Genomic DNA, 27,661 nt, shown 5'->3' with positions numbered 1-27,661 from the left:
GGGATTACGGGGGTAGGGTTTAGGTGGAATTGTTGACAGTGCAGGCTTGATGGGCCAAATGTCCTCCTTCTGCACTGTGGAAATTCTATGAAACTGTGAAAAACGGTGCCACCAATGCAGCACTCCCTCGGTACTGCCATGGAGGTGGATTTGTACTTAAGTGTGCGGAGTAAGGTATAAATCCACAACCCACAGGGATGACAATGCTGCCAACTCAGCCACAGCTGTAGAAAATTCCCTATTTCTCGGCTCAGTTTTAAAGGTTAAAATTTATTTATTAGTGCCACAAGCTGGCTTACATTGACACTGCAATGAAATTACTGTAAAAACCCCTGGTCGACACACTCCGGCGCCTGCTCGGGCACACTGAGGGAGAATTTAGCATGGCCAGTGCAGCTAACCAGCACGTCTTTCAGACTGTGGGAGGACACAGGAGCGCCCGGAGGAAACCCACGCAGACATGGGGAAAACATGCAGACTCCGCACAGACAGTGACCAAAGGCAGGAGCTGAACCCAGGGTTGCTGGAGCTGTGAGGCAGCAGTGCTAACCACTGTGTCACCGTGTCGCCCCAAGCTAAACTGAAGTGTGACACCTTGCTGTCAAAGAAGAAAAGAATTCTAGTCAGTGAAATTTCCAAATTCTCCTGAAAGCCAGTGTCACATTATGAGTTATAATTTGCTTGTGAGTTTATCATCTGATGTACAACCCGAGGCCTCCCTGATTCTGTGCAGAAAGTGACATCAGTAAATAGAAATATTCACATTTCATTATTGCCTCTGGTTGGTGACATTGCGTCAAATGTCTGAAAGGATTAGAATCCTGGCCCCAGCTCACTGTCTGTCTGTCAATGGTTATTTATTGAGGTCAGCTCCGTAAGCAAGCACAGTGAACTATGAGTATTGAGATAACATTCACATACGCCCATTTCCCATTTACAGCAAGTGAATCTGACAAACGGAGGGTGATTAGGAAAATTCATTACATCTCAGATTATATGGAGTCTTAATATCGTTAGAACTCTCTCAGAACAAGCTCACACCTCGAGAAATTCTGTTGGCCGCTAAACCCATTCTGGCTGGCAACGGCAACTGGGGAAGTTCAGAGGCAAAGGGGGCAATTGTCATCTAGAATCGTAGAATCCCCACAATGCAGAAGGAGGCCATTTGGCCCATTGAGTCTGCACTAACTCTTACCCAGGTTTACCCCATAACCCTCTGCGCCTACACCACCAATCCCCCCATCTTTGGACACTAAGCGGCAAATTGGCATGGCCAATTCACTTCACCCGCACACCTTTAGACGATGGGAGGAAACCGGAGCACCCAGAGGAAACCTACACAGACACGGGGAAAATGAGCAAACTCCACACAGATAGTCACTCAAGGCTGGAACTGAACCCAGGTCTTTGGCAATGTGAAGCAGCAGTGCTAACCAACGTGCCACCCTATCCTCCCCTTTGGGGTGCTGATGAGATTGAGTGCAACTCTAGTTTTAGACTCTGTCCAATTTTAATCTCTGCTTAAGTCAAGGGTGTTATTTTGGTCAGAGCAACATAGAATAGAATCCCTACAGTGCAGAAGGAGACCATTCGGCCCATCGAGTCTGGACCAAGTCTCTGACAGAGTATCTTATCCAGGCCCGCTCTCCCAGCCTAGCAGCATAACCTCACACATTTAGTACGTGCACATCTTTGAACAGTGGAAGGAAACTGGAGCACCGGGAGGAAACCCACACAGACACGGGGAGAATGTGCAAACTCCATACAGACAATGATCCAAGGCCAGAATTGAAGCTGGCGCTGGGACAATAATAAATCAAATCAAAAAATGGGGAAGGTTCCTTCTTGTGCACAATGTGCACCAATTATATAACCGTGTTCTACAGAAGGTCTGCAATTTATTTACATATGGCAAAGTAAGGAACCTTCCTCACACGTCCTCTTGTGTTATCCGTTCTTCTTTAAATTAAAACCTTATCAGTTTAAAGTTTAAGTTTATTTATTGTCACACGTACCCTTACATTAACACCGCAATGAAGTTACTGTGAATATCCCCTGGTCGCCACACTCCGGTGCCTGTTCAGGTACACTGAGGGACAATTTTAGCATGGCCATTGCGCCTAACCAGCACATCTTTTGGACTGTGGGAGGAAACCGGAACACCCGGAGGACACCCATACAGACACTGGGAGAACATGCAAACTCTGCACAGACAGTGACCCCAGCTGGGAATCGAACCCGGGTCCCTGGGGCTGTGAGGGAGCAGTGCTAACCACTGTGCCACCGCCCACAGAGGAGCAGAAAATCAACATTCCATACCATCCCCCGACTGATGAGTTAAGTTCAAGTTATTCTTCCCACAATAAAACAGTAATTTGGATGGTGAAAATGTAAAGAGTCTTCAGTGTAAACTTGTTTACCCATCACGGCTTCTCAAAGACCAAGCATGCTTTGCAACGAGGTCAGAATTCTGTACCGGGCACCAACAAGGTGGCCTGCAGCCTGTTCTGGTTTTTGATTCATTGCTTTTGGAAATACTTCCTACTGGTTGCAGGGATAATTATCAATCAATTAGGAAAATTGCATTGGGTTGGCTTCAATTGTTTTATACTATCGTCCAAAATCAAAAGAGCACAATTATGGACTTTGGACCTTCAACAGATTTCTCAAAATAAACAACAGCTTTAATTTACATAGCACCTTTAACATAGTAAATCTGCCCAACAATGGTCACAGACTTTGATACTGAACTACCGATGACAGTGCTGGGCAACCTGCAGCCCAGAGGCCACATGTGGTCCATCTGAGTTCTGAGTGCAGCCCAGTGGATAGTTTACTGACCACTGCCCATGCCCAGGGTTGCCACATCCCATTGGTTACCGTCTGTGTAGTTTGTTTCCTACCGCTATGAGTGATTCGCACATAAAGCAAGGGCAAGTGAAATGATGTGCGTGCCGATTGTGAACAACATAAACTGTGAGACCCATATGCTCCCTCGGTGTCCAAAGTGTAAATCTTTCTTTTGATTTTACTATTTGAAGTTGATGGAAGTTCTATTAATCTATAAATGATGAAGCATTTTCTATAACTTGTTAAGAAATATTCAGTATGTATTAGATGTATTTAATCATAGAATCCCGACAGTGCACAAGGAGGCCATTTGACCCATCAAACTTGCACTGACAACAATCCCACCCAGGCCCTACCCCGGAACCCCATGTATTTACCCTGCCTTGGGTTGTTTTCATTGGAGCAGAGAAGACTGAGGGGTGACCTGATCGAGGTGTTCAAGATTATGAGGGACATGGACAACGTGGATAGGGAGTAGCTGTTCCCCTTTCTTGAAGGGTCAGTCACGAGGGGACAGAGGTTCAAGGTGAGGGGCAGGAGGTTTATCCAGTGGGTGGTGATGGTCTGGATTGCACTGCTTGGGAGGGTGGTGAAGGCGGGTTGCCTCACATCCTTTAAAAAGTACCTGGATGAGCATGTGGCACACCATAACATACAGGGCTATGGGCCAAGTGTGGACAGATGGCATTAGGTGGGAGGTCAGGTGTTTCTCAGATGTTGGTGCGGACTTGATGGGCTGAATGGCCTCTTCTGCACTGTATGATTCTATGATTCTATAAAGAGAGAGAGGAGGAGAAAGGAGAGAGGGAGCTAGGAAGAGAAAACTAGTACCCATTGAACTATACCTCTGTTGAAGCAGAGGAGAGGGGAAAAAGCAAAACTAGCAATAAGGAAGAGAGAAAAGGTAATAACAGACTCACTTGTCTTCCAGTTTGAAGATGCAGTTCTCAATGGGCACAACCCCAGTCACTGGGTCCTGGAATGTGGTAGTTCTGTCATTGTGACTGAAAAATAATAGATAGAAGAGATTTAGCAATTGAGGCAGCATTTGAATCAAGAGACTTAACCAGTGTGGATTACTCATACTCAGGCTTAGGAGGTGCTGACAGTGACTAGTAACTCCAAACTGTTGTAATTATTCCAGAGGGTGCAACTTACTTTGTTTGTCCTCGCTGGGAGTGAAACCACTTTCCCACCTACAGCTGAGAGGAGGCCTCATTCTAACGCTTCTGCTGATGTGGAGACTCAATGGAGAAGGAACGCAGCCAAAAGACCTTTCAGCTCAGTACACAGAGGAGCTGGGGTCTCTCTGGCAGCCAGCACCAGAGAACATGCAATATATATATATTGTAAATATCACTCAAAGTGGTTCCTGAGAACGACATGTACTGAACTGGAAGCAACTGAACTGTTTTGCACTTCATGGAACATCAATATGATCGTTCAAGTAATGCACTGCTACAAATGTTATGAAAAAAGGCTATTTTTGTTTGAGAATATTTCTTCTTTCAGCAGCCGGGACAAGCCTCAATGTTAGGGATAGCATCCTCCAAGAACAGCAGTACCAGACCTTCACCGTGCCGGTGGCACAGTGGTCAGCACTACTGCCTCCCAGTGCTCAGGACCCGGGTTCAGCTCGGGCCTCAGGTGAATGTCTGCACAGAGTTTGCACATTCTCCTCATGGGTTTCCTCCGGGTGCTCTGGTTTACTCCCACAGTGCAAAGATGTGCAGCTTAGGTGGATGGGCATTCAACGGCCTCTTCTGCACAGTAGGGATTCTATAATACTATAAAAATCCTATTTCTTTCTATCGTTGGAGCAGGTGGCCCACATATTACTTACATCTACACTGCAATGAAGTTACTGTGAAAATCCCCTGGTAGCCACACTCCGGTGCCTGTAGGGTTCCCACTTTTGACTAAAATCTCCATTCCAACCCTCCCACAACATCTCTGACTTACTGGAGTTCCAGTCGCTGTTCATCTTGTTAGCACTGGCAAAACTCATAAATGATTAAACACAGATCAATGAACAGGGTAACACAGAGACCTGCTCCGCAGTGCCCAGGACTAAGTGTGCCGCTCTCAAATCAACTGATATTCAGGATAAACATTTTTTAAACCATCCGTGAATAAACAGATTAACATGTCGCAAGAACGCAAGCATGATTAGCAACAGAGAAAAGCTTGCCAGCCCACGGCTGATCCAAGTCACCAGGGCCACAAACGTCTCTCTCTCTCATTTCATGTTTTTCTCCTCAAGAATCACATATAATCGAGTTCTGAACTCGCTCAAGCTGTCTGTGTCAATACATTATCAACTGCAACAATAACTTCATTTATATAACACCTTTAATGTAGGAAAGCATTCCAAGATGCTTCACAGGACTGCGATCAAAGAAAATTAGAAACAGTGTCACAGAAAGGAATAAATTGGATAGATGGCCAAAAAGCTGGTCAAAGGAGTATGTTTTTTCACACCATTAATATCATAGAATGCCCACAGTGCAGAAGGAGGCCATTTGGCCCATCAAGTCTGCACCGATCACAATCCCACCCAGACCCTATCCTCATAACTCAATGCATGTACCCTAGCTAGTCCCCTTAACACTAAGGGAAAATTTAGCTTAGCCAATCCACCTAACCCACACATCTTTGCCCTGTGGGAGGAAGGCGGAGCACACAGAGGACAGCCATGCAGACACAGAGACAACATGCAAACTCTGCACAGACAGTGACCCAAGCCGGGAATCGAACCTGGGTCCCTGGCACCGTGAGGCAGCAGTGCTAACCACTGTGCCACTGTACTGCCCCAGTGCAGCTTAGAGGAGGAGGAGAAGGAGAGAGGAGCAGAGTCAGACAGGTTCAGCAAAGAAATTCCAGGGTTTAGGACCTCGGAAGCTGAGGCCATAGCTGACAATTGGAGTCGTTAAAATGGGGGATGTGAAAGAGACCAGAATTAGAGAGGTACTGAGATCTTGGAGGGTTTTCAGGCTGGAGGAGAGGGAGAGGTTTGAACACAAGGATGAGAACTTTACAATAAAGGAATCGGGGCCAGTGTAGCTCAGCGAGAAGTAATCTCTACCTAGCTTCTGATTGTTAATCTTAAACCTCCACAGTTTTAACTTGGGTTCCCTGGAATTTGAACCGTGTTAAGCAATTCCACTGGCTAAACTTTATCAATCCTCTTCACAACATCAATGAATCCTCCTGCGGTCCAAGAAAAACAAGAGTCCAAATTCCCTCACCTTTGCAAATGCCAGTGGGCAATATTTGCACCTGAATCTGAAGGTCATTCATCTAAGTCTCGCTTCAGGATTTGAACACGAAAACATCTCCAGTGCAGAACTGAGGGAGTGTCGTACTGTCAGTGGTGAGGTTTTCCAGATGAGACGTTGAACTGATGTCTCATCTGCCCTCTGGGATGTACATTAAAAATAAGCACGGTGCTACTGTGAAGAGGAGCCGGGGAGTGGCGGTGGCCTGGGTTCTCCCATCTCCACGGTCAATGAAGAATTTGGCGCTCAGCCAAATCTCCATTCAGTGCAGCAGGACTGGAAAATCCCAGTTGCGGACGAGGTCGGAGAATCTCAGCCGTGGGTGAGGTCGGAAACCTCCAGTCAGTGTTTTGCTGATACTTATTTTTCAATCAGCAATGCTAGAATGCAACCAGTGACAACTTTGTATTGGATGTAATGTGACCAATGGGAACAAGATGTAAGGGTCAGCTGACCCAGTAAACCATGGAACCGATTACATCATTGAGTGATGTAATATTCAGCTGATTCACTATAAATAAGGAACTATGTAGAATTATGGGTAGCTTGGAGTGGCTCAGGATGAGGCCCCGAGTTTGGAGTAATGCTCCTTTATTAAACCCTTTCTTTGAGTTATAAGTTGGAGTAAGTTTTGCTGTATTTTCATTCGCTGTATTTTGGACATTCCTTCTGAAGAAACAAGCAATACCAAAATAGATTATCTAAACATTATCAGAGCTTGCTTTGTGCAACCTGGCTGATGTGTTAATCTTTTAGGGTAAACCAATTAAACCAACTCAAAGGAACTTAGGGACAAAGGAAACAGGGCAGCTCCCCAAAAGGAGGGGGAACAGCCCGAACAGAAACAAAGTGAAAAGGAAACTTAAAGCATCAAATTAAAGTGTGATTATTGGGGTCTATAACACACCCCAGCCCCTGCGGTGTCCAACGGGCATGGAAGGCTGATGTGTTTCTGGCATTTCAACTGTTGCTACTACAGTGGGACACCACCACTGACCACGCTGCTTCAGCCCTGAAGAAATTTCTCCCAGACTGGCCCTGCAGCAGGTAGTGTGGGAAAAATCCCACCCAGCCAATCCAGCTGTCGCAGATCCATCTGTCCATGACAGTGTAAATAGGAGTGGTCATTGCACTGTCCTTCTGAAGATGAGGACACCATGAGGCGCTGTGGGCCATAGGCAGCAGCAGAATTGTACTCAACCATAATCTGTAACCTCATAACATGGGATATCCCACATTACATCAAGCCAAGGGATCAGCTGGGCTCACTGTAGAGAGAAGGAGGGCATAGAATCATACAGTGCAGAAGAGGCCATTTGGCCCACTGGGTCTACACAGACCCTCTAACAGAGCATCTTACCCACGTCTTATCCCCTAACCTCACATATTCTGTATAGCGCTCAAGAAACAATACTTTTCACTGTATGTTAATTCATGTGACAATAATGAATCAAATCAAATTATTCATCTCACTAATACCCCCTACACGTATTGGGACACCAAGGGGCAATTTATCACGGCCAATCCACCTAACCTGCACATCTTCTGACTGTGGGAGAGAACTGGAGCACAAGGATGAAACCCACGCAGACATGGGGAGAATGTGCAAACTCCACACAGACAGTGACCCATGGTCGTAATTGAACCTTGATTCCTGGCACTGTGAGGCAGCAGTGCTAACTGTCATGCCAGGTGCAACACCAGACATACCTAAAAATGAGGTGTCAACCTGGTGAAGCGACAACACAGGACTACCTGCATCCCAAACAATGGCACCTGCATGCAATAGACAGAGCTAAGCAACTGATAAGCAAATGATCTAAACTCCGCAGTCCTGCCACATCTAATTATGAATGGTGGTGGACAATTAAACAGCTAATCAAATGAGAAGGCTCCATAAATGTCCCCATCCTTAATGACTGAGGTGCCCAGAACATCATTGGCAAGTATCTTCAGCCAGGAGTGCTGAGTGGATAACAGTATCCACCTCCTTCTGAGATCAGCAGCATCACTGGTTTTATCTTCAGACAATTCGATTCACGCCACATGATGAAACTGAACACTGCAAAGGCCCTGAAAACATTCCCACACAAGTACTGAAGATTTATGCTCCAACACCCAGTGCACGCCTAGCCAGGCTATTCCAACATGGCTAAAACATTGGCAACTACCCGACAATGCGGAAAATTGCTTAGGTATGTCCTGTGGACAAAGATCAAGACAAATCGAACCTGGCCGATTACCACCCTAACAGTTCACCCCCGGTCATTGGCAATGTGATGGAAGATGCCATTGATAGGGCTAACAAGCAGCACTTACACAGCAATAACCTGCTCACTAATGCTCAGTTTGGGTTCCTGATCTTGTAACATTCTCAGTCCAAACTTAATGGCCACTTCAGGGCCTTTTCCCATAGAAATTATAGACACCCTACAGTGCAGAATGAGGCCATTTGGCCCATTGAGTCTGCACTGACCACAATCCCACTTAGGCCCTATCCCTGTAACCCCACATATTTACCCTGCTAACCTATGCATCCCAGGGCACTAAGGGGCAATTTAGCATGGCCAATGCACATACCTTGTATATTTGTAGAGACTAAATGGCAAGTACAATGTCAAATCTACCTCTCCTTTGCACATCTTTGGACACTAAGGGGCAATTTAGCATGGCCAATCAACCTAACCCGCACGTCTTTGGACCGTGGGAGGGAACCGGAGCACCTAGAGGAAACCCACGCAGATATGGGGAGAACATGCAAACTCCACACAGCCAGTCGGACAAGCCAGGAATCGAAACCAGTTCTCTAGAGCTGTGAGGCAGCAGTGCCAATCACTCAATTTTGAGGGTGGCGGGTGCCTGGTGAATGAGGGGTGGGGCGGGGGGAGTTGACCCTTGATCACCCTCGATCTTGGGAGTAAAGTGGTGGATGGGTATCTCAATTGGAAGGTCCCTTCACACTGCGGTACCCTACCCACAGGGGTTGGAGACCTCCCACTCACACACTCTCTGCCTACCACAGCAGTGAGATTGCCTGCCTGATGACCTCTCCCACGGCATCCTCTCCCCTGGACCCCTCGATTTGGTCTCAGGCATGGAAATGCAGTACCTCTTCTGTCCACTGTAGCGCTATGACTGGATGGGTTGAAGAACTGTCGGCCAATCTGATTGAATGACAGTTCTCTGACTGCGGGCCAAATCCCGCCTGCTGTCAATCAGCATGAAATGGCAGTAGGTCTGTCGCAGTCAGAAGGGATGGGCTTCCTCCAGACTCTCCGGATGATGGATACCAAGCGCTCACTATCCTGAGAATTCAGACCAGGGTCTCAATGATAGTGAATCAGCATTTCTACCTGGATAAAAGGCCCATTTGATTCACAATGCCATGGAGACAAGCTTTGAGAGGGGAATACTTTCTAAGATATCTCTAAAATTGCACAGGCATGGTTCATCTGTTAGGGTCCAGGAGAGACAGCAAATACGGCCAAAGCTTTCAATAGGTTCATTGCACAGAGATGCAAGTGGCAGCTTGTATCAAGCTGGAAACAACAAATTCGTGAAGAGTTACAAGACAAGAGGTTTTACCTAGCTTTAGCTAGAGAGAAAGGTGTCCAGGAAAATTTTACACCATGAAAGACAATCATGGAGTTAAAATTTTTTAGACTGGGAAAGGAAAAGATCAGAAGTAAAGCCAAAGGAGCTAAGAATCAATTTGAGCTGGTAATGGGTGGACAGAATGTCTATTTAAAGCACGGTGTTACTGATAATTGATTGTGTTTTTTTTAGTTGTATAGTGAATTCTGTTCTGTGATTTAAATGTATAAGTTGCAAAAATAGTGTTTAGTCAATGGTGCTTTTAGCCTTTTACAGTAAGTATTTTAAACTGTGAAATCTCACCATATTATCTGACCAGTTATTAACTGGAAGTTCAAATTTATTTTCTTTTAAAGTTATCCATCTCTGAGGTGAATTGCAACAACACAAAATTGTTCGTAATAAATATCAGGCACCACCGTACATCTTTATAGGTGCTGCAGAGGAACAACGTCTGAACAACAATGGCCACCAGCTCAAGGACAGATGCAATGGCTGTATCCAAAATGGCGGCCTTGGACTGGGATGGGCACAGTAAGACATCTCACTACACCTGGTTAAAGTCAAACAGGTTTATTTGGAATCATGGGCTTTCAGAGCGCTGGTCCTTCATCAGGTGACTCACCAACACCTCTACTTTCTTAGAAGACTAAGGAAATTTGGCATGTCAGCTACGACTTTCAACAAATGCACCATAGAAAGCATTCTTTCTGGTTGTATCACAGCTTGGTATGGCTCCTGCTCTGCCCAAGACCACAAGGGACTACAAATGAATGTAGCCCAATCCATCATGCAAACCAGCCTCTCATCCATTGACTCTATCTATACTTCCTGTTGCCTCGGCAAAGCAGCCAGCGCAATCAAGGACCTCACGCACCCCAGACATACACTCTTCCACCTTAATCTGTCAGAAAAAAGATACAGAAGTCTGAGATCATGTACCAACCAACTCAAGAAGCTTCTTCTCTGCTGCTGTCTAACTTTTGAATGGACTTACCTTGCATTAAGTTGATCTTTCTCTGCACCCTAGCTATCACTGTAACACTACATTCTGCGCTCTCTCCTTTCCTTCTCTATGAACGGTATGCTTTGCCTGTATTGCACGCAAGAAACAAAACTTTTCACTGTATGTTAATACGTGCGACGATAATAAATTAAATCAAATAAAACCATCGGCTCAAAGGACCTCCAAGAATACCACGCATATCGACACAGACACCAAGTTTCTCCACTCACCAATGGAGGAGCAGTGCTCCAAAAGCTTGTGATTCCAAATAAACCTGCTGGACTTTGACCTGGTGTTGTGAGACTTCTTACTGTATTCAAAATCCCTTGACTGCTCACTAATCTATCAAAAATCACCCGATTTTTTTTCACCAGAATACGAATTCTGCGGCTGTGCTGAATCTATGACTTGAAGGCCTCCAGCTATAGCAGCACATCGATATCTCTGGAAAGAGGGGAAGAATAGGTGGGCCTGCGTACTTGGAATTAAATCCCACCTTTGCAAACTCTGATGCAAGGGTTACCTCTCTTGAACTGAGAAGAATTGCAGGAATATTTTCTCCACCACATCAATTAAAAAAAGAATGCACATCTAAAATCCTAATTCAGAGAATCCAGCAACTAAAAAACATTGCGCGGCTATTACAAAGAGAAAACATCTCCCCAGATCTAATCTAGATGAGTACACAGCTGGTATGAATGGTACTGAATGGTACGCCCTTGCCCCTCTGCCAGTAATCCTTACCATTGGCCGCCTGCCCCTCTGCAAGCTTCATGCCTGTTCATTCACTCTGTAAACATCTCCCCCATACCCGCTTGTTCCTTCAATGTTGATAGCAATCATCAACCATGAGGCATAAAAGATACTTTCATTAATAAAACAAGCGTTGTCGGGTTACATCGTTCTGGCTGGGTTGAGTATTTAGCTACTCTGTGTCTCAGGTAACATCAGCATGCGGGGAGACCATGTCCTGCCTTCACCCTCTCACTATGGGGTACATCCCAGGTAAACGCAATTCTGTTCTAAAAGTGTGCAAATCTTTAACAAGCATCACTGGATCATAGCCAGGGACTCTGGTCGATGCAGTCGCATTGTGGTTATGTTACTGAACTAGTAACACAGACGCTTGGACTAAATTGATTTGTGGGACCCCATTAAAGACAATACTTTTCCTTTGCTCCAGATCTATCACTCATTGTCTTAACGATGAACAAGATATCCGCAAAATAGGAGGCCTCCACAAACTTGTACCATCCACCCCAACCTCCCTGACAATTAGCAGCCTAGTCCTAACAGATATACCATTCCTATTAGGCTTCTTTTCAAAAGATGCTATTATTAAATCCATAAACACTTCCCACTTAAACACCTGAGTCCTGGCACTAACCCTTGTAGCAACATGCTTTACAGCTATTTGTAGCCTCCGTCTTATCTTTTCGCACTAATAAAATACCCTCAATTTAACACACTTTCCCTATTAATGAGAATAATCCATTAGTGATTAATCCTATTAAACGTCTTGCTTACGGAAGTTTTATTGCTGGTTTAATTATCACTCTCAATCTCCCCCCAGCAAAAACCCAAATTATGACAATATCCCTTCTGCTTAAACTATCAGGGATTCTAGTCTCAATTATAAGCCTACTTCTAGCCCTAGAACTTCCCAACCTAACTAATACCCATTTCAAAATTGATCACACAATTCAATTGCGGTTCAAATCCCATCAAGGCAGTTGTCCAATTTAAATTCAATGAAATAAATCTGGAATAAAAGACTAGTAGTGACCATTGGTGGCCAGATTGTTGTAAAACCCATCTGGTTCACCAATGTTAGGGTCCTGGAATTGAACCCCAAGGAATATTGTAAAGCCAGACTAGACCCTTAACAACTTTCCATTTTGGTATAAATGTGAGGATAAGATGCTTCACTCCAGGTGTAATTCCAATGACAAATTAGGGATCTTTTATCAAAAAGAGCTTTATTCATAACACAGTTTAAATGTAATTCTTAACAAAATGAAGCAGCTTAACGTCTAAGTTAACAGTAGTTACAAAATGAAAGGAAACAATTCTAATTCCTAACTTATCACTATTTCAGTTCCAAGTAAGCAACAGTCCTCTCAGAGTCAAATGTCACTTTAAATATGGTCAGCAAACCCAGACATACTTGCTATAAAATATGTTAACAGCTTTGAAGCTTTCAGAGAGGTTTTAATTTCCAGAGTAGCTTGCAGGCTTCTGCCTTTAAACAACACCAACAACAGTTTCTCTCTTTCTACTGCAAACCTACCTCCCCCCATTAACCACATTATCACATGTCCCTGAAGACCTAAACCCACCTTCCATTCCTTTAATTAAAAAGGGGACCTTTTTTTGTAAATAAAAGTTCATTAACTCTATCTCGGCAATCTCTGCATGGCTGAAACAAGTAAATATCCTGCTTTCCCAGCATTTGAGCTGACCCAGTGGTTGGCTCTTAACTGCCCTCTGAAATGGCGCTTTTTTAAATTCATTCATGGGACATGGGCATTGCTGGCTGGCAAGCATTTATTGTCCATCCCTCATTGTCTTTGGAGGACAATTGAGAATAAACCTGTTGCTGTGGTTCTGGAGTCACATGCAGACCGGACCAGGTAAGGTTGACAGACTTCCTTCCCGAAAGGACATTGGTGAACTAGATGGGTTTTACAACAGTTGACTATGATTTCATGGTCTTCAGTAGATTCTTAATTCCAGTTTTTTTTATTGAATTTAAATTCCGCCTTCTGTGAAGGTGGGATTCGACTCCAGATCCGCAGAACATTAGAGGAGTCCCTGAATGAATAGTCTAGCGATAATACCGCTGGGCCATTGCCCACTATGCCAATCAAGTATTCAAGCAGTTGACTCACTATCATCTTCTCAAAGGTAGATAGTTTTGTCAGTAAATGTTAGCCCTGCCAATAACAGCCAGATCATGTGAATGAATAAAATTAACATGACAAACTGTCCACTAACTAGGCAGCGTCCTTGGTAAATCTGTAACTGTTCCTTCACAGATTGGTGACAGCAGGGAAGGAGGGCTCTGACAAAGGGTCATTCTGAGCCTAAACATTGGCTCTATTCTTTCTCCACAGAAACCTGCTGCGAGCTTCCAGCATCTTCTGTTTTTGTTTTGGATTCCAGCATTCTCTTTATAATCGGAGGTGGTATATAAGGAAGTCATTTGGCCCATCATATCTACGCTGGTCTTCTGAATTAGCAATTCACCTACTGTCATTCCCTCTCCTTCTCCCCGTAACTTTTTAGACATTCTTCCTCTTCAGATAATTACCCAGTTCCTCCTTGAAGCCTTTGACTGAACCTGCCTCCACCACGCTCTCAGGTAGCACATTCCAGATCCTTGCAACTTTGCTAATGGCTTCACATTATTCCTAAAATGTGGCCCCAAAAGTGGGCACAATACTCCATTTGAAGTTGAATCTGTGTCTTATGCAAGTTTAACATAATTTGCTTACTTTTGTACACTAACAAAGATCAGGATGGCGTGTGCTTTATTAGCTGCTCTTTTAGCTGTCCTACCACAATCAATGATTCTATGCACATATTTTGTCTCTCTGCATTCTTTCTACCAACTCAGTCACTTCACACTTCTCCACATTGGACTGAAGCTAGCAATTGTCTGTCCATTCTACTAATCCTTCAAGGTTCTACACTATCCTTCTCATAGTTCACAGTACTTCCAAGTTTTGTTTCAGGACATCTTTTGAAATTATGCCCTGTACACCAAGGTCTGGACCATTTACATGCATCAGGAAGAACAACTATCCCAAAGTGCGGTGGATGCTGGGACAGTGAGTAAATTCAAGGAGGAATTAGACAGATTTTTATTTGGCAATGGGTTGACAGATTATGGGGAGGAGGCAGGAAAATGGGGATGAGGGGCATATACACCATGATCGAATGGTTGGGTGGAACCGATGGGCCGAATGGCCTAATTCTACTCCTGTATCTTATGAACTTGTAAGTTTGGGAAGGAAATCTCTCATCCTTAACCTGCCTGGATCCACACGTGACTCCAGACCCACAGCAATGTCTCTGAAGTGCCCTTTGAAACGGAGAGCAACCAGGGATAACCAGGGCCCAGCTAATGGTGCCCACATCCTATAAATGTAAATTAATTCGCATTTAGATTGGGTTTATCATCTCTATTGAAAGGTGGTCTCTCAGGCAGGGTAGCATTCCCTCCACACTATCCTTGGAGGGTCAACCGAGAATTGTGCACTGGACTGAGACTTGAATCCAAGACCCTCAGATGTAAGAGGCGACATTTTTACACAATGTGTGGTGGATGCCTGAAACTTGTTGCCAGGGGAGGTGGTGGAAGCAGATACGATAGTGACTTTTATGGGGAGTCTTGACAAATACATAAAGAGGATGGGAATAAAGAGATAAGGTCCCCGGAAGGGTAGGGGGCTGTTTTAGTTCGGTCGGGCAGCGTAGCCAGTGCAGGCTTGGAAGGTCGAAGGGCCTGTTTCTGTACTGTAATTTTCTTTGTTCAGTGGCACAGTGGTTAGCACCGCTGCCTCACAGTGCAAGGGACCCAGGTTCAATTCCGGCCTTGGATCACTATTTGTGTGGAATTTGCACATTCTCCCAGTGTCCGTGTGGGTTCCCTCCGGTGCCCCAGTTCCCTCCCACAGTCCAAAGACTGTTAGGTTGATTGGCCATGCTAAATTGACCATATGTAGCGTCAGGGGGATAGCAGGGTAAATGAGGGTTACGGGAATAGGGCCTGGGTGGGATTGTGGTTGTTATAGATTTGACGGACCAAATAGCCTCTTTCTGTATTGTAGTGATTCTCTTTGTTCTTCTGACTCAGAGGTGAAATTTCCAGCCATGCTTGACACCTCATCACATACAAATTGGATTTCAGGTAGTCATACATAAAAGTATGAGGTAGTAATGCATAAAAACTACCAATAATACTTTATTTGAAGTTAATTTATACGTGTTGGTATCAGATCAGCAACATCCTTTGGGATCAGGGATCTAAGTAGCAATGTCTTACTCCCCATAGCGATTATCCGAAGAACCAGGAAATGGAACAGAAAGTTTCTACCTACTTCAATAGGCACAGGAATCCAGCTGCCATCATGTTTCTAGTTAAATATTTAAATGGTTGCATGATTGCTTTAAGAACTGATCACCTGATTTGATGGTGATGTCATAACGGTATTGCACGGGCTGCTGTTTTAGTTTCAGTTGGTACTCTGTGCAGACTGAAACATCTCTCTCAATAAATCTGTTGTTGTTAGCTCGAATCTACACGTGCAAACTACATATTTTCTTTTTGTTTCAGATCCACGGTCACTAACACAGTGAGAGCATTGCAATTCTCATTTCACCCTCAGGTCAAGGATGATTGGAATGGGGGAAGACTATTTGAGAGGAAGTGAAAGTGGACAGCGATGGGGGCAAGAAATATTGGGGCACGTTTGAAGTATAGAAGCAGAATGAGCAACATGTGAGTCATGGAGAAGATGGAGAGAGACAGAGGAGCGGGAGCAAGATGTCAGCGATGCCCAGAATGACAATAACATCAGCTGTGGCTCAAGTCAAGCCCTGGCCTTTCCTTCGCAAAACCACCAATCACTTCCACAGCCTGTAAATAATAATTTCCAAACTAGCCTGTTCTGCAACGACATGCATTAACCTGTATTGATATTGACAACAGGGTCCTTAGATTTCAGTGAAATGTAATGGGTGTGGCTGTGTTGAAACAATCAAATTAATGCACATGTGATTAGCACTTGGGTTCTGCCAGGGCACATTATTTTGACATCTGTACCATCAACGGTGGTGGCAATGGGGAGGAGAGGGCAGAGGGTGGTCGTGGACTGAAGGAAAATAGTTGGATTTGATAAATTAAGGATAGTGCACAGCAAGTGTGCTACACCCACAGACATTCATAGTGCAATACATTACCAAAATGTCTTAGCTAGGGTCTAATTTTTCCTCTCGATGTCGAAATGCAACAACAATAAGGATTACAGAAGGGTAGAGTCATCTTTCAAACATGTCAGATTTATGAAGCAGCGCTTTGTAATTCACGCCAGGAGGTGAATTACTTCTGAGTTGACACCCATGTCGTAAATACTTGCATCACCAGATCACAGATTGCTGTGCTCGTTCCTCGCAGAACAACTTCCATCCCTTCTGCAAAATATCAAACATGACAGATTCTGTCAAGCCTGGGCATCGCATCGACATTCCAGTGCTGTGCGCCAGGTGCCCAGTTAGTGAGAAAGTGAAAGGTACGTTGGAATTGGGCCATAATGTTAACCTCGGGGCAATCCCTGTCCCATGCAACACCCATAAGACGCACTGAAGCTTACAGATGCTCACTGCCCCCCGAACCACCACAAACGGTCTGCTAGAACCATCAATAATAAAAATTTGCAACTATTTAGTGTGTTTAATGTCGTGAAACATCCTCCCAGGCACTTCAGTCAAAAAAAATGTTGACACCCATCCTGATTTGGAAATGTAGCACTGTTTCTTCACTGTTCTTGTGTGAGAATCCTGGAATTCGGTCCCACGCAGCACTTTGGATGTACCTACACCACATGGACTGCAGCAATTCAAGAAGGCAGCTCACCACCACCTGCTTAAGGATAATTAGGAATGGGCAAAAAATGCTGGCCCAGCCAGTGATGCCCACATCCCATAAACTAATTAAAAAAAAAACACCCAGCCACTTAAATAGAAATTCCAACAGTGGTCGAAGGGTGGAGAGGGTGAGACCTTCAGGATGAAAATTGCAGAACAAACAAGCAGCTGAAGGCATGGCCAACAACGATGGAGAGCTAGAAATCAGCAACCTGCACGATGCCAGAACGAGAGGAAGGTTAGCGATCTCAGAGGTTTGCAGGAGGCTACAGAGATATACAGCAAACAAAAGGTTAAGTCTGTCGTTTAGTAGCTAGTTTTTATAAGGACTTGGTCAATAGGCTGCGCTACAGATTTTTTTCATACAACGCCAATAAAAGTTTTGTTAATTCTATCATAAGTAATTCCTGTTGCCAAGTTAGATTTAGCTCAAACCATCTAAATCTTGCCCACCCAAGTAACAAGCTGAGTCACATCCTTCACAATTAAATTATTATTAAATTCCCCATTCAACCATGAACTGACACGAAACACCAACTAGATGTTGTCATCCAACTCTTTATTGGATATGGCCAAACTCTGCAGTGTTAGATTATAGAGATGAATGAACTACGCTGGTGGGTAGAACAATGGGTAAACTTACAACTATTATCGAGGGGAAGCTGCCATAAGATTATTAAAATGATGAATTGTGTTAATATTCTCTATTTGATGATATACAAGTCAAGGGGTAAAGGTCACTCAGACCACTTGTTTCATTTATTTAAGAACCAACTATTACAATGGTCGGCCTCCTATCTTCCACCCTTCTTAAAGTTCAGCTCATCCAAAGCTCTGATGTCTGGGTGCGACTTTACACCGTTTCACCCTTCACCTCTCTGACTGTGATGGAAATGGGTTCTAGCTTAGCTGCAACATAATTTTAAAATTCTCAGCCTTGTGTTCAGATTCCTCCAATGCTCATTCCCCTCCCTATCAGCCATCTAGTACCCCTGCATTCTTCCAACTCCAACCTCTTTCCTTTCCACCCAGGGGTAGCACAGTGGTTAGCACTTCTGCCCTACAGTGCCAGGGACCCGGGATCAATTCTGGCCTGTGGGTGACTGCCTGTGTTGCACATTCTCCTCATGTCTGCGTGAATTTCCTCTAGGTTCTCCGGTTTCCTCCCACACTCCAAAGATGTGTGGGCTGGGTGGATTGGCGAGGTTAAATTACCCCTTAGTGTCCCAAGATGTGTAGGTTAGATGGATTTGCCACGGTAAACATGTGGAGTTAGAGGGAAAGGGGCTCAGGGAGATGGTCTGGGTAAGATATTCTGTCAGAGAGTCAGTGCAGACTTGAAAGGCTGAATGGCCTCTTCTGCATTACAGGGATTATATCACATCCTTCAGCCCACCATTGGTTCAGGAATTCTCTCCTGAATTCTCTTGCGTTCACTATCTCACACTCTACCTTTAAGATGTTCCTTAAAACCTGAAATTTTATTAGTCATAAGTAAGACTTACGTTAACATTGCAATGAAGTTACTGTGAAATTCCCCCCACATTCTGGCACCTGTTCAGGTCAATACATCTATCCAGCACATCTTTCAGAATGTGGGAGGAAACCGGAGCACCCGGAGGAAACCCACACAGACACAGGCAGAACATGCAAACTCCACACAGACAGTGACCCAAGCTAGGAATGAACCCAGGTCCCTGGTGTTGTGAAGCAGCAGTGCTAACCACTGTGCTACCGCGCCGCCTCAAACAGTTCCCCTCTTTGGCCTGATGATTTTTGTCTGATTGGACTCCTTTGAATGTTTTGCCAACTTAAAGCCAATACAAGTAGTCATTATTGTTCAGGGTGAGCCACCCCTCCTGTTTTGCGAAGGAGCAAGCGCAAACCATTTTTAAATTTGACAACTGTTTTGCAAATTAAACCAAATCGAGCTTTGATGGGCTAAACTCAGGCAAATGAGGATTACTGACACAAAGCCTCCAGAAGGGCCAGAGGCAAAGGCAACTGTTCCATAGGTTGTCAGGGCAACCAGAGTCTTTGTGGTTAGGCAACCCGACTTAAGACTTTAACAAATCAAAAACAAACGTCAGCCTAGTGATAAAACAGGCAGGTAACCAGGAGAGTTTTGTGAAATGGCAACTAAGTGCTAGGTCAACTCATAATGCCATATATAATTCCAAAATGGCACAGTGGCACAGTGGTTAGCATGTTGCCTCACAGCACCAGGGTCCCGGATTTGATTCCCAGCTTGGGTTACTGTCTGTGTGGGGTTTGCAAATTTTCCCCATGTCAGCGTGGGTTTCCTCTGGGTGCTCCGGTTTCCTCCCACAGTCCAAAGATGTGCATATGAAGTGCATTAGTCATGCTAAAATTGCCCCTTTGTGTCCCGGGATGCATAGGTTGGAGGGATTAGCAGGGTAAATATGTGGGGTTACAGGGATTGGGCCTCTGTACAATTGCTCTCGGTATAGACTTGATGGGCAGAATGGCCTCTTTCTGCACTATAGGGATTCTATGATATCAATTCAAATCTTTTCTACCAAGATCCAAAGTTTTAAAGCTATCTTGCAACTGCTCATTTGCAGTTTACAACAGATCACGGGTGCATGTATGAGGAGACAAGGCTAAGAGCGAGGCGGAGCAAGAGGTAGGTACAATGCGAGTGGAGGTGGAGCATGAGGGAGGTAGAAAGTGGGAGGGAGGCGGAGCAAGAGGAAGTATTATGATCCCACAACAAAATCCCAGAATGGAACCCTGGCTCCAAAGACTGGAATCTTTTTTATAAAACGTTGAGGCGGAGTGTCAGAACACTGCTAATAGATTTAACAACAAGAAAAAAAAATTCATTAAACATGAAAAAAATTGAATTATGATACCATGCTCCTCTACTCGCCCCATCTTAACAATTACACATATATATTAAGATGAACACAAATTGCAAAGTACATCTTAACGTACAAAGGCTTCATTAACACACTTAGTCTCTTTTAAGCACAGAAGATGACTGTGGCAAGACACACTCCTCTCTGAATCCAAGGGAATGTCTGTGGAGTTCTCCTCAAATATCCCCCCCAGATGATAGTCATGTGAGAGTTTCCAAACTCCATTCCCCAAAACACACCTTAAAATCATTGTTCACAATAATGCTTGCCATTAGAGGTTTGGACTCTGAAATCCATGTTTTCCAAATGACTCTTTTGAACAGAGCTTCCAGTCCAATTTTACCAGCGAATCGAGTCCAGAAATCCTTTTTGGATTTCATTATCGTAAAAGTTTTTACACAAACTCTGAGGTCCAGCCATCGATTTCCGCAATTATTTCAAGTAATATCTCCCAATCTTTAGCAATTTCTCACAAAACTTTGCACCACTGCAGATATCTTTCTGGCCTGTCACGCTCCAATGCCTTTTCAACTCTCTGTAACTTTAGTGTACAGCAATCTGCTCTGGTTCCAAGTTTCCTCGGTTCAGTTAACTCCAGACTTCTTGGTAATCTCTCTTCATTTCTCTAACTTGCTTAACTAATTGGACATCAGGTTTCTGACATCTGCTTTGCTAGCAATTACTCCAAGTATGGCTTTTTCTCTAGCAAGGCCAAAAGAGATCTTCAGCCATCTAAAACCAACTGCATCTAGCAGCGCTGTGAAAGCCGCCTTTTCTTTCATTACCTAGCTTCAACTGCATTCAAATTCAACTAAACTAAAATGTAAAAGCTTCTCTCTTCTTACCAAACCCCAGTTGGCAAGTAACCACTGCTGATAAATTTACTCTTCACACCATAGCCCTCTCTAAGCATAATAGAATCATAGAAGGAATTGAAACCAACCCTCACAAATACAAATACCTTTGTCCAGCATGAATCTAACTATCGGTTTTATCTTTCCAGGCACTTAAACATTAAATTAAACCCACTTAAACTGATACTTAAAATGATTTGTCTACAAATACAAATATAAATCCCTTTGTTTTTGTAACAGAAGGCAGAGCATAAGGGGGCGGTAGAGGGAGAAAGAGAAGTAGAGGGAGACATTGAAAGGGAGTTAACATAGAAGGCATGAGGAGCCATAGTGAGGGGTCCAAAATTCAGAATATTTTTGTTCACGGGAAGCTGACAAGGCCACCATTTGTTGCCCATCCATAGTTGCCCTTGAACGGAATGGATTGCCAGGCTATTTCAAAGGGTAGTTATAGTCAATAAAATTTCAAACCTGGTAAGGATGACAGATTTTCTTCCCTGCAGGGTAACAATGAACCAGATTGTTTTTTTACAACAATTGATGATAGCTATCAGCATCACCATTACGGAGACTAGCTTTATACTGCAGATTTATTCCACCAGCTGCCAGGGTGAGACTTGAACCCGTGTCCTCAGAGCATTAGCCTTGACCTGTGGGATCACTACTCCAGTGGCATTACCACTATGCCACCATTGCCTTCTCATCTCCGCTGAAGGGTCATGAAGCACAACTCATGGAGAAGAAGCTGTTCCAACTCCACAAACATTTTCAGGGGGCTAGGAGAAGCCTACCCTACAATGGAGCCAAGCAGTTTGAGAGTGCAGGTTGTGGGCTGCTTATCTATTACACCTTAATCCCACGATAGCAAACACCGCTGGTGCTGGGAGTGGGGGTGGGAATCCCAGAATCGGATCCGGCCTGTCATTTTTCAATGGTGTCAACGCTATCCGACCTGTCATTTTTCAATGGTGTCAGTGCTGTCCCGACTACCTGGAAATCCGGCCTACAGTGTTGTCAGGTGAATTTTCCTGAGGGAGATGGAACCCTAACATCGAGGCCACCTGCGGGTCCTGAGCTTATGCATGGCTTCATTGTCCAAATGTACATGAAACAGCTTCCTAATATGATGTTCATTGCCTTCAACATCCAATTGCAGCCAGTGGGTGGAAGACCCATTCAGAGGGCTGGCAGATACCGGACCAGGAGAGGTGGCCATCACTGGGGCAGGTAATTGAGCGTGAGGACACCTCAGAATGGAAAGGTGTCTCTGAAATCTTGGATGTCAACTGAGTCTGTTTAAAAAGTGAGAGCCCAGTTATGTTAGGGCCATCAGTGTGGAGGGGAAACAAGTCCACCGGGATCAACGCGGCTTTTGAAGATTTATCATTGGGGGTTGGGCAGGAATCTCCAATGGTTCTCCCACCTGATGGACACCTCCATCCAACACCAGGGCTCCATACTGGTCAGGGAAAGTTCCAATAGCACTGGATAATGGCCCGAGATTGGGCCTTAAGTGGCTTTTGGCTGCATGCTACCCTTCCCAACCCCCTCTCCTGCACCCCCCCCAAGGCACAGGCTGTCACTTTCCCCGACAGTCACTCTTGGCAAAGCTGGAAGGAGACAGGACAGCATCGGGTGAGCCATCCCCACTGGACTTCCCGTGACTTTACCAGTAACTTGCCCCCTTCTTCCAAATCTTTCCCAGGAAAACTCAGCCCAGGAGTGTCAGCTGCTACAACAGGTGTGATACAAACTGTACGACAGGTAATGGTTCAGTCACACACACTATCACACTTCTGTACAGTCTGCTACCCTGAGCCACGTGCTGTATGAGCAGCTAGATTTTAACATGGGTAAGGTTTATCAGTAACTAGCGGTGAAGCCAAGCTGTGTCATTTACGGAGAGCTGGGATTCCAAATGGTAACAAATGCTTTGACAAATGCAACACAGCAGCACCACCCCTGCCCCACAAAACCCCACCAACCCTCCTGCTGTGAAACTCCTATCATAGTTTCCAAGCAGCATGAGAATCTTAATCACCCCACCAGCGCAGAAAGACTCAACCCTTCATTTCATTTCCGAATTAAGGTCATTTTTTTACCCCCACCTTCCTTGATCTGCACACAGTGTGTGCTGCTGTGCAGCAACAGTGTTAAGTCTGACAACACCAGGTTTAAGTCCAACCGGTTTATTTGATAGTCAACTCACACGTAAATACTATCAAATAAATCGGTCGGACTGAAACCTGGTGCTGTCAGACTTCTCACTGTGTTTATTTACCCCAGTCCAACGCCGGCATCTCCACATCACAGCAACAGTGTTCACAAGGACCTGCTCGCATCTCAGGCACCTCAACGCAACACTACCAAAAAAAAACACACACACACACAGAATTCTCCCACACATTTAACCGTCTGCCCTCCTGGGGTGTTTAAGAGACAGGCAAGCAAACACACGCACCCCACCCCCCTGCCCTCCCTCTCCCCCCATCACCACCGCCCCACACACACACACACACCTCTCCATCCAGAAAACAAGTCTGAGTTTGTCTTTCTAATAGAGGCCCATTCAGCAGGTCCACAGGAATACTGCAATGCAGCATTACCCTGACAAGTGTGCAAAGGAGCTAAAGCAGCCTTTGCAGCAGTTACACTGTCCTTAACAATCACCTACCTCTTCTTCCTGTCTGCCCTAAACTTCAGCATTATCTTAATGGCAGACAGCTCCCTGCAAAAATCAGTACCCCGGGATGCTTTGCAGTGTCCCGCCGGGCTTGGGATCTCGGGATCATTCCCTGCACATCCTCATGCCTCGCCTCTGAATTCCACTGCTGGAGACGGGGGAGGGTGGCAGCTTCATTCTCAAGCCCGGCCTTGGCAGCCTGACAAAGCCCATATACACCTAGGCAGGCGGCAAGGTGAAGTGCAGGAGGCAGAAATTCTTCACGCAGTTTCTTTTCTCAACACCCACCACCACCACCACCCCCTCCCACGCCCACCCACCCACCCACCACCTGCCCGCCACCCCCTCGAGGGAGGGTCTGAAGGACACAGGAATCAGTCAGATGCTGAAGGTACAGTGGCCAGCAACCTCTCTCAGTAATGAAGCAGCAAGTCTTGCCGATCAAGCTATTTTACAATAGCTCAGTGCCTGCAGGTCTGTGCTCAGACCCATTTAATCGTTTACAGTGATCACAAAGCCGTCAAGTGCTGCTGTCTCCTCCAATTTGCACTAATGGATTACTTCGCCAAGTGGTTTACCCTTTAAGTGCCACGCCTTCGTCACATTGAATTGCAGGGAAATAAAACTCAGGCAGAGAAAAAAAGAGGGAAGCATCAAGTGCCGGCTCTGCGCGATTGGCAACCCGGGCTCTTGATAGAGGTCAGTATTATATTCCACACAAAAAAAACCCTCTAAATCTCAGCGAGAGTCGCAGCAGTGACCCACTCTGTTCCGACAAGACTCAGTGTTATAAAAACGGCTTCTACCCTGTCTGTCATCAAGATTAGGGTGATCCCAGATTAGAACACAACTGGGTGTAAGAGATCTCACGGTATTATTTACATGAAGAGGGGTAGGGGTGGGGGGGGAGTGCTCCATAGTGTCCTGGACAACATGTACCCTCTCAATCAGCATGGCTAGAAAGAAGTTAGCTGGTCATTAGCACAAAATGATACAAAAGTCACAGCTTGGTATGGGCTCCTGCTCCGTCCAAGGCTGCAAGAAATTACAAAAGGGTCCTGAACTAAGCCCAGTCCATCACTCAAACCAGCCTCCCATCCATTGACTCTGTCTACACTTCCCAGTGCCTTGGAAAAGCAGCCAACATAATTAAGGACCCCACACACCACCCCCCCCCCAATACTCTCTTCCACCTTCTTCCCTCAGGAAAAAGATACAAAAGTCTGAGGACCCATGCCAATTGATTTAAGTTAGTAAGAAGTCTGACAACACCAAGTTTAAGTCCAACCGATTTATTTGATAGTAAACTCACAAGCTTTCGAGGTTAACCTCTTTGTCAGGTGAATGGGTCTTCATTCACCTGACAAAGAGGTTAACCTCAAAAGCTTGTGAGTTTACTATCAAATAAATCTGTTGGTTGGACTTAAACCTGGTGTTGTCAGACTTCTTACTGTGTTTACCCCAGTCCAACGCTGGCATCTCCACATTTATTTGACAGTAAACTCACAAGCTTTCAAGGTTAACCTCTTCGTCAGTTGAATGAAGACCCAGTGCTTACCCCAGTCCAACGCCAGCATCTCCACATCATAATTGATTTAAGAACAGCTTCTTCCCTGCTGCCACCAGGCTTTTGAATAGATCTACCTCACGCTAAATTGATCTTTCTCTACACCCTAGCTATGATTGTAACAGTGCATTCTGCACCCTCTCCTTTCGTTCTCTATGAATGGTCTGCTTTGTCTATATAGCATGCAAGAAACAATATCTTTCACTGTACACTAATACATGTGACAATAATAAATCAAATCAAAACATGTGGGAGCTTGCTGTATACACATTGGCTGTCATATTTCCAACATTACAACAATGACTATGCTTCAAAAAGTATATCATTGGCGGTAAAGGGCTTTGGGAGTCCTGAGGCCATGAAAGACGATGGCCAGAATGTTACCACCAATCACACCAACAGGACTTTCCCATCCTGCTGCAGTGAACATAGATTTGCTGTATCTACAGAAGAATGTGCTGGCCTTGGAAAGGGTCCAGAGGAGGTTCTCAAGAATGATCCCTGGAATGAAGAGCTTGTCGTATGAGGAACGGTTGAGGACTCTGGGTCTGTACTCATTGGAGTTTAGAAGGACGAGGGGGGATCTTATTGAGACTCATGGGATACTGCGAGGCCTGGATAGAGTGGACATGGAGAGGGTGTTTCCACTAGCAAGAAAAATGAAAACCAGAGGGCACAACCTCAGACTAAAGGGACGATCCTTTAAAACAGAGATGAGGAAGAATTTCTTCAGCCAGAGAGTGGCGAATCTGTGAAGGCTGTGGAGGCCAGGTCATTGAGTGTCTTTAAGACAGAGATAGGTAGGTTCTTGATTAATTAGGGGATCAGGAGTTATGAGGAAAAGGCAGGAGGTTGGGGATGAGGAAAATATCAGCCATGATTGAATGGCGGAGCAGACTCAATGGGCCGAGTGGCCTAATTCTGCTCCTACGTCTTATGGCTGGGCACCAAATTCTCTGACCTCGCCACTGTGGGAGTGTGGCGTGAACTGCCGGTAAGATCTATAAATCTATATAAATGCAAGTCTGTCTTTCATTGCTGATTGTGACGATGCTGTTAGTGTACAATGGGCTTCATGTGTGTACTGGCGAAGGGTGGATGTATTGATAGTAGCCTCTGTTAACACAGGATGATGGGGAAAAAAAGGACACCCAACATTGACTCACACTTTGGAGGTCAAATGCTGCAGATGCTTGGCGTTTGGGTCACAGACACTGCACAGAGGAAGGCCCCACCATCTCGGATTTCAGAGATGCAAAGAAGCAGCTTTAATTTGATGTTTCTGACCCACCATGAACCCCTCCGATCGCCTGGTGGGTTTGTTTTCATTGTTACATATGGTACGAGTCAAAGCTTTGTTATAATGTGTTACCACTTAAGAGGGCAACGTTATGGCATTATGAATCTGCCAGTTACTTGCAGGGAACACTCGATCAAAATAGCTATAGCTAGAGAGTCTGAGAGGATGTGAGACAGAGAAAGCCTGACTGTCAAAGAAAGAGTGAGATGCAAAGGTACACAGATAGTGAGAGATTCAGACAGATAGACAGGACAGCACCAGGGACCTGGGTTCGATTCCAGCCTTGGGTGACTCTGTGGAGTTTGCATGTTCTCTCCATGTCTGCGTGGGTTTCCTCTGGATGCTCCGGTTTCCTCCCATATTCCAAAGATATGCAGGTCAGGTGGATTGGCCATGATAATGCGGGGGGTGGGGGGGCGGGTGGGCCTAGATAGAGTGCTCCTTCAGAGAGTTGGTGCAGACTCGATGGGCCAAATGGTCTCCTTCTATACTATAGGGATTCTATATTACATGGGGACAGACATGTTGACCCCTCAGCCATAATGTGCCACAGGTAAGAAACTGACGGTGAGACACAGAGAGTGAGAGAGACAAAGACGGGGAGATACAGAGACAGAGAGCAGCACAGACAAATACAGAGGGCAGCATATTACGAGGAGATGGGCAGATTGCAGTCCCCCCATCCCCCCCACCTGGATGAAAGTTGGTGTGAAGCCAAACTATTCCATAGCAGCCTACCTTGCCACCATAATGCACACCCTCCATACTGCGCTGAAATATCAGCCTAGATTACATCTCTGGGGTGGGGACTTGGCAGCACGGTGGCACAGTGGTTTGCACTGCTGTCTCACAGTGCTAGGGACATGGATTCAATTCCCGGCTTGGGTCACTGTCTGTGTGGAGTCTGCGCATCCTCCCCATATCCACGTGGGTTTCCTCCGGGTGCATCGGTTTCCTCCCACAGTCTGAAAGACGTGCTCATTAGGTGCATTGGCC

General features: G+C 45.2%; 1 protein-coding gene across 18 annotated transcripts in view; it reads right to left on the bottom strand.

Moving 5' to 3' along the window:
* The window catches only part of plekha6 (pleckstrin homology domain containing, family A member 6), a 331,150-nt gene that overhangs the window by 99,599 nt on the left and 203,890 nt on the right, over positions 1–27,661 (bottom strand). For 16 of the 18 annotated variants that reach the window (XM_080209801.1, XM_080209802.1, XM_080209808.1 and 13 more), the window contains one exon: positions 3,771–3,854. In XM_080209801.1, the coding sequence (XP_080065927.1) occupies positions 3,771–3,854 (84 nt within the window). Of the gene's footprint in view, positions 1–3,770; positions 3,855–4,812; positions 4,832–23,789; positions 23,897–27,661 lie in introns of those variants that run through there. The other 2 variants (XM_080209810.1, XM_080209818.1) reach the window with 2 other exon arrangements.

The sequence above is a fragment of the Carcharhinus amblyrhynchos genome, chromosome 22, assembly GCF_965287045.1.
Source record: "Carcharhinus amblyrhynchos chromosome 22, sCarAmb.v2.hapA, whole genome shotgun sequence".
NCBI lineage: Eukaryota > Metazoa > Chordata > Chondrichthyes > Carcharhiniformes > Carcharhinidae > Carcharhinus > Carcharhinus amblyrhynchos.
This window is presented reverse-complemented; position numbering and strand designations above follow the sequence as displayed.